Below are 8,503 nucleotides of genomic sequence, written 5' to 3' on the forward strand. Positions count from 1 at the left end.
AGAACATGTTCATGTTGAACAAAAGTAAGACATAATATTGACAGATAATAGGATTGCGTGATAAGAAACTAGTTTCCGTCGATATTTTATAAATTATCTATTGGAAAAGAAGTATTAACCTTGTATATCTAGTCAAATATTGAATATTGCCGTAAGAACAATCATATTTTTTGTCATTTTTATGCTAATGATGAAACGACTTTTGATTCTCTATTTATTTATAATGATGTGCAAAAATATTTCTTTGCGACTGTTTAAAACCAAAAACTCCATAAAACCAAAAAATATTATTGGAATTTTGATGATTCATAATTCTGTCCATAAAAATTTCGAACGTAAAAATCATCATCGCTAATAACATTCCTAATACTAGTATAATCAAATGCGGTGCAAACTCATAAATATCTGTACTGGACACATTAATCACATCTTTGCGGCATTTCGGTTTTCTTGACGTCCATCTTATCACTTGACGATGTCGAACGCCAACTTCAGTCATTTTTGCAAAACTTGAACGATTTTCAGAATGTAATGATAAATTTAAATGTATGTTTTGAAAGAAAAAATCCTACTATTGAAACTTTACCTTACTTTGGCCACTTCCAAAAATGTACAATTACTAGTCGCAGCAAGTGTGGCAAAAACTGGATGGGCAATGTGTACTTCCATAAGCTCGCAAATTTCCCGAAAACTAAAAGTTCTATCGATTATTGGGTAGCTGATATCAGGATGAGTATGATAAGCAAATCCACCTTTCTGAACAAAAGGTATGGCGTCTTCGGGAAACATGAACTTCTTATCTTCTGGTACACGCAGCCAACGCTGTTTATAAAAAAATTCTTTTTCCCAAGGTGGCAATCTTTTTAGGAGAAATTCAAAATATATCATAGGCTCTGTAGCCATTTGAAGATCCGTTTTGGATAATTCATTGAGGGAATCATTAATTTTCACAATTGGTTCGTTTAAACGAGCCGATACAATACTCGCTGAGTAATACGTGTAAGTCAGAAAAGAAAATAAAAGTATGTGAATGAAAACAATTCTTGTAACATCTCTGTCCATTGATATATTTGTGCCTGAAAAACATACTTTTTCAGCATATAATCTTTTTAAAAAATCATAAGTAGTTTATTCGTTAAGACAGCTTTTTCAAAAGAAAAAATGTGCTTTTATTGCGATTCAAACAATAAAAAAGTAAAAAATTTGCGCGTTTACGAATATTGAGTCGTGAATGTTTTAAAGTGATTTTGAGGGTGAAAATAAACATTTTTGAGAAATCTGACCCCATTTTGAAAAAGCTAAGGAAATTGCCTATCGAAAACGCGGGTAACAATATTTTTTCAGATATGTTTTGGGTTTTTTTACCACAAGATAGAAATTAAGTGATTGCGCTAAATAATGTCACGCAGCAGAACGCTTGGACAGTTACGAAAATACGAACTATATTCATAATATACATAAATTACGTATGCGAGACAATAATATTATGAGTTATTTAATAATAAGAATATCTAAAAAGATGACAGTGTCAAAAATCAATCACTTTTACATTCGCATCGTAGACCATCACTTTGAAAAAACGCGGTGTAAATTATCAAACCATTTGTAGCGAAAAAATTACAATTGAGTTAACGCAATTTTGGCTTACAACGTTCTTTATAGTACTGTACTGTTGACTCTGTTTTAGAAGCGATTGTTTTCGTTGACAAAGAAACATGAGTTATAATTTTGATTTGCAGTAGCACAAGTGTGATTTTGTTGTGATTTGCCAGCAATAAATGAAAACTTACATATTTTTTAGGCAACATCGAATTTAATTTTTACTTTAAATCAAAATTCATTTAATCAAGCGATGTAAAGTTGTGTTTCGAAAATCTAAGTTGATATGCAATCACAAGTTAGATCATGAGAATTACTTTCCATATTTTTGGGTCAAATTTAAATGAATAATTGGATGGTTAAAAATTGTATTGATATAGAGATGTTTAGTTGAATGCAATTTAAAATTACATATTAATATAAACATTACACAATGTGTTATAATTATATCATTAATAAACTTGTTCGGAATTTCCTAATCAAGAATAAATTTTCATAGCTATGAAGCGCATTGCATACGGCTAATTTAATAAAAAAACGATTACTGGATTTACAAATGTAACTCACCTTGCTGACAAAAGGTACCGGCAACCACTATAAAAGAATTAGAATACGAAGTATTCGATATCTCTTTTCTTTCGTACCGAAAAGCAAATGCTAAAACCATCATCGACAAAAGCACGAACATGAGAGTTAAATACCAACTTTCAATTGCAAAAGGTCTAAGTACTTCTTGAATCTTAATGTCTCGAGGTTGAGGATTTCGAAAAATGAAGCATGTTCTGCATCATTTGAGTTAGTAAAATATTTCGAAGTTAATATTTTATTAAAATAAAAACTTATTTACCGAAAAGGCCATGTTGGATAAACAAATTTAACTTTTCCGACTCTTTCAGGTGTCATTACCACGGGACTGCCAGTTAGCTGAATTTGATTGTTTATCAAAGCCCGTGACAATGGACCGATAATGTCCCCTTTTCTCCAGGTTTGCACCTCAGAGAACTGAAAACTAACGAATAACTTGAAAAAATTTTAATAGTTGAAAATACCATTGACCAATATAAATATTAAACTGATAAATATTATTTACCTTATATTAAGCATATCACCTAAATATTCTAAAATACTGAAACCAAATTTTGACAGTCCGTCCTTTGATAATGTGCTGTAATCTTGTAGATAAGTTTCCAAACTCAAATTAATTTTTTTCCTATATTTGCTCTGTAAAACGATATGAAATCATGCTAATTTTGTGAAAAAAAGATTGATTAAACTTTTTTATGTGCTTACTCCAAAGAATGAAGCTCTCATTGGAATTCCATGGAAATTAGCTCGTCTCCATACTTTGCTTTGGGTTAAGCTGACGTTGAGGCCAGATTTTTGTTTCCACACGCCCATATGTGTGACATTTATCTTCCCTCCTCCTTCTTTCCATGGGTTATAGAGGTCGAAAAGATTAAAACCTTCTGGCATCGGTAAGGCTACTACGTAATCTGTCGACGTACCAAAACTGTAATCATTTACGATATCCATGGCTGTTTGAAAATTTGGGGACAATATTAGCCAATAATGCAGTTCATTATAAGCTTGTAATTTTGAAGCCTATAAACCGTATAGAAATTAATTAATCAAAAGCGCTCTTTCTTGCCAATTTAATAATCGCAATTAACTCACTTCCGTAAATAGTAAGCTAACTTGGTCAATTTCACTACAGCGTAAATCAACAAAAACTCCTAATTTCCAATAATTTGCCTGAACTAGTTCTTTTGTTTCTAATATGTCATTTAAATTTATAAGTGCCACTCTCATTCCATTTTCGTTAAACTTTTTGATTGTGATGATACTTTCTGTAAAATATTTTTTTGTTACTTGCTATGAACAACTTCGTGGCTGGCTATATTCTCACTTGTTTGGTTATCACAATTAAAGCTAATAATATCCGATATATTTTTACTCATAAAATAATCAATAATAAAATTTTCATCTGCAGTGCCCCGAATTTTTGTCAGAATGTACATTATTAATATTAACTTGGACTTTATAAAACGGAAATTCGTTAATACTTTTAAAAACATTTCTCATAATAAATGATACTGCAAAAGCTAAACCAAAATGAAAGAGTAATTGTAAGAAAATACATTCCTTCTTTGTTATTCTAATTGACTGCAAATAGAATTTCAATATACGGATACTTTGATTGATTGTTTTGGATAGAAATATTTTATCAACCATAATTAAACCTTTCTTGCGTTTTATCAAATCGTATTATATCAATACATATTTTCGCTTTCAAATACATATTAATTTGTACATGCAATATATACTGCTGCGTTAAATCTTTGCACGCAAACCATTTTAGCTATTTAGTCATCAACATCAAGGCTAGATTTGATAAAATATCTTACCTAAACTTACCACAAAAAAGTTTAAACATGAAGAAAAGTACACAGCTGCAATGTGAAAATGAAAGATTTATAAAGTATAATAATAACTGTATAACTAAAGAAATGTATAATGAACACATTGGTTTTTATTAGATTTTACTTACCTACTGAGACTATGAGGCTTTTTAAAAATTATTAAATCGTTGCCTTTACTTTTAGAAATTATTAAATAGCTTTCATTTTTGGACTCAGTGGTGGGCCAGTTGACCTGAAATGTCACATATATTTTTGCTACAACCGGATTGATCAGAAAGAATTTTGCACTAATATTTGAGAATTCTTTAGTGGCTAACGATGTAAAATTTCCTCAGAAATCGAATGGTGTAATTATTATCCTCGTATGTTTGGATCGCGAGATACGAACGAAAAACACTTTATTTACCGGTTTTTACGATTTTCTCGGAGGTATGGTTGGTAATAATTCAATTTTCAGATTCCTTGTCAAATTTTACACGATAACATGATGTCATGCTTCATTCGAGAAAAATAATAAGCTCAAACAGTTGAGGCACGATGCTGTAGAAAACGCTAGAGAAACAGAGATACACGACACTAAATGGATGTTTCAAAGGCATGTGCGCCGAGTGCTACTCGCCCGTGCTAAGTGTAAACAGTAGAGGGGAGTGAGTTAACTCTCGGCCCTTACTCCTGAAAACGGGAAATAAAAATTTTGATCCTGTTTTCTGTAAAAACTACTGAATGAAATCGACTGAAAGGTACAGTTCTTCAATATATCAATGCAAAGAACTCCACCATATGGTTTTAAGAAAATCAACCTATAAATAAAGTTATGAAACAATTCATTTGTAGTGTTCGATCAGAAAAAAATTAAGTTGCAGCATCTTTTTAATGAAAGAAAAACTTTCAATTTCTATGTTCAGTGTTTTTTCAACAGAAAATATGGTGCAGTGATGTATATGGATATTCACCGGAATTGGCGTGTCGAAAGGACTCACATTACGGCCACTTTAACATGAATTACCATTGCTCTGAACTTGATGGATGTGTACATTACTGACTCTCTTGTACGCTTATAAAACTTTGATTAAAATTTAACTTTCATTACTTTAAATTTATTGTTTTATTTTAAGTTAAGCAATTATTTCCTCAATTTTCTCTACGTTTTTTTATAAAACATGTTAATTTCTATTATACACATGATCGCGGAAACAGTGTATCCACACAATAAAATGAAAATAATTGGCGCAAACTCGTTTAAACTAACTACTGATGAAGTGAGAATATCTTGACGGCACTGTGGTCTCTTAGAAGTTAGTCGATCGATTTGACGATTTTTCAGGCCAAACTCGGATAGTCTTGCAAATCTAAATAATTATTTGATATTTAAGTTTATGAATAATTAAATTATATAACAGTTAAAAATAGTACCCGATTTTCATCATATCAACAAAAGTACTATTGTAAGTCAAGGCCATAGTTGCATGCGTCAAGCGAGCCAGATGAATCTCAGTAAATTCGCAAATCTCTCTATTGCTAAAAAATTTGTTGACATAAGGATAACCGACGTCAGGGTGTGCGTGATAGGCCAAGTCTCCCCGACGAACTTGTTCCATACCCCTCTCTGGATGGATGAATTTTTCACCATCAGGTGTTGATAACCATCGTTTGGTATAGAACATTTGTGTCTCCCACTTTTTATCCTGTTTGAATAGTATTATGTTTTAAAAATGAGTATTTCCCTTGTCAGAATGTCAATTATTCTCAACTTTTATGAAAAAATCAAAATAAATTAAAGGTTCTGAAGCTACTTTCAATCCAGTTTTTGCCAACTCATTCAAAGAATCATTGAGTTTGTAAACGGGTTCGTTTAAACGGACGGATACGATGCTCGTTGAGTAGTAATTGTATATCAAAATACTAAATATCCAAATGAAGAGTACAGCGATTCGAGTTGAAATTCTTTTCATTTCAAAATCCGTCGCTTGTATAAAAAAAAGTCATTACTGCTTTTCTATCTTTGAATACATTATCATGTTTATAAAAGACCATCTCGATCTCAGGAACTCGTACGGAAACCAATACGTTTCTAAGGTGTCTATACAAAATAAATGTTACTTTATTTTTCCGTTTGAATATCATGAGCCCTTAGACCTATTTTAGAAATAAATATAACTGCTATTTATTAACACTTAATTAATAAACAATACGGTGTGTGAATAAATAAGTTAAAATAGTATAAATATTATGGGAAAATTTGTTTTCTGGTTCAAGAAATTAAAGGAAAAACGAAAGTATATAATCAATGAAAGCGAGGTCCCGAGATCAAGAGGTCTCTTTGTAAATTGAATCAATGAGATAAGTTAACAAGAGACTTATGTAATATACCTTGCTGGCAAAGTACACCTATAGTTATGAGATACGAATTAGAATATAGTGTTATAATTTTATCACAATTTTCGTTCATCAGACTTATACATAAGACTATTGTACAGAAAATCGTAACTGTCCCTATCATGTGCCACACATTAATGGTAAAAGGTCGCAAAATTTGATTAAACTTGATATTTTGTGGCTGTGGACTTCGAAACATAAAGCATGTTCTGAAAAATTATTAAAATAAAAAAATTGATTTATTGGATAAACTAACGTTAATAATCAGATCAAATTTACCTGAAAGGCCAGGAAGGATAAATATATTTGGCCATTTTTAGTCTAGGAACATTCATTATTATGGGACTACCACTTATATCAATATCATTATTTCTTAGAGCCCGGGACATCGGACCAACTGTATCATCTTTTTTCCATTTAGCTATCACACTCACGTCTAAACTAAATTTAAAATAATAAAATAATCTTTCGGATCAGTGGAATTCGAAAATCCATTCATGTAATATTTTGATAATGCTTACCTAAAGTTAAATTGTTCCGATACATACATCAGAATAGTGTACCCAAACTTGGAAAAGGAATCAATGGTGCTACGCTCGGGGTTTTGCAAGTATTGAGCCATTAACATGCTTTTAGGTTTATATTCGCTCTAAAATAAATTTTTGTCATTAAATATTTGATAAATTAAAATATCATTCATTGATTTAAATTTATTTAAAATAAATTTCAAATAATACTATTTTCTTGTAATACATTACTTCAAAATAGGCAGTTTTTAAAGTCATCCCATGTAAATTTGATCGTCGGGAAAATTTTGTTTGTTGCAACTCAATATTTAAACGTGATTTTTCATCCCAGGAGCCAAAGTATGTCGAGTTAAGATTTCCAAATCCGATTTTCCAGGGATTATATACATCGTAGAAAAGAATTTTTTTCGGAAAAGCTGTAGTCACAGCGATTACTAAGTCGGTTGAGGTACCATAATTTGTGTCGTCAATTACTTTTAGTACTTCTTCCAAATTTGATCCTGTTATAAGCCAACAATTAGACTCTCCATACAGTTTAAATATTCCAGCCTTCAAAATGTATCATAAATTTTTGAATAATGTCACATTATTTAATAATTGTACGTTTACCTCTGATAAGAAATAACTAATAGTATCATGATCGTAGCAACGAAGATCAATATAAACTCCAAGTTTACAATAGTCTGACCGAAGTAATGAGTATTGAAATCTTGTTTTTAATTTGTATAATGCGACTTTAACTCCTGCTTCATTCAACTTTTTATAGAAAATGATATTATCTGTTTTATAATGTTAGAAAAATAAAAATTTTATAATTTCAGTAAAATTCGTTTTTAAAAAAAAAGTTATACCTTTCTCAAGATCGCAGGAAAACCCCACAACACTCGAAACTTTTTTTGATACAAAATAATCGATTATAAATTCATTTTCAATGTTTGCATAAACTCCAAATGTTACATAAAAATAAATCGCAAATTTAAGGCCAATACTGGAATGAGTAGAAAAACTCATATTCATCTGAGCATTACTCTATGTAGAGGAGGAAAACTGAAGTTGAACAATATAGTAAAATACTGAAATTATTTTAGAGAAGTATTTGAATTAAGTTATTAAATATTAATGTTAAATATCATGAACTTCAAGTAAACATAAACAAATAACAATGCTACATCGCGTGACCACGTGCATTGTTTACATTAGAGTTATTTTCACCGTACAATAGCAAACTTATTTGACCTGACAGTAATGTCAATGCTTATTCATAGAGAAATTGTGCATAATTGCCTAGAGTGTTTTTTCTCATGTAGCTTCTTTATTCAATAATGTAATATATATTTTCATATTTTGTTCATATTTCTTTAATAAGTATTTTCTCAATTTAATAATTTTTTGTGCAAGATGATTTTATGTCACTACTTTTTTGTGTTACAATCATAAAAACTTTAATTTATAACTCATATTTTGCGGTTTTTCGCAATTATAAATATAGAAGAAACCCCATTATTTTTAGAATCATCGAGACTTAATATTTAAATATAGTATATTTTGCACCTAGGGAGTGAAAAACTGGAAAGTCTCAGA

The 8,503-nt window shown here is 30.5% G+C and overlaps 1 protein-coding gene across 1 annotated transcript; it reads right to left on the bottom strand.

Moving 5' to 3' along the window:
• Nucleotides 1–61: 61 nt before the first annotated feature.
• On the bottom strand, nt 62–3,704 carry LOC106657765. Its single transcript, XM_023463081.1, has 8 exons — nt 3,506–3,704; nt 3,274–3,446; nt 2,890–3,201; nt 2,690–2,820; nt 2,447–2,608; nt 2,167–2,381; nt 587–1,076; nt 62–509 (listed from the first exon to the last, which is right to left on the bottom strand). The coding sequence occupies exons 1-8, from the start codon at nt 3,672–3,674 to the stop codon at nt 215–217; spliced, it is 1,947 nt and encodes a 648-aa protein (XP_023318849.1). The 5' UTR covers nt 3,675–3,704; the 3' UTR covers nt 62–214.
• Between the last annotated feature and the right edge of the window lie 4,799 nt (nt 3,705–8,503).

This window comes from Trichogramma pretiosum, unplaced genomic scaffold (assembly GCF_000599845.2).
Source record: "Trichogramma pretiosum strain Unisexual culture from Peru unplaced genomic scaffold, Tpre_2.0 scaffold84, whole genome shotgun sequence".
Lineage (NCBI taxonomy): Eukaryota > Metazoa > Arthropoda > Insecta > Hymenoptera > Trichogrammatidae > Trichogramma > Trichogramma pretiosum.

Excerpts from the sequence above, each read along its gene's own strand:
- LOC106657765 (XM_023463081.1), bottom strand. The coding sequence starts at position 3,674 with ATGTTTTTAAAAGTATTAACGAATTTCCGTTTTATAAAGTCCAAGTTA. Across the intron at positions 3,447-3,505 it reads TAATTGTGATAACCAAACAA|AAAGTATCATCACAATCAAA; the intron begins GTGAGAATATAG and ends AATATTTTACAG. Across the intron at positions 2,382-2,446 it reads TATCCAACATGGCCTTTTCG|AACATGCTTCATTTTTCGAA; the intron begins GTAAATAAGTTT and ends CAAATGATGCAG.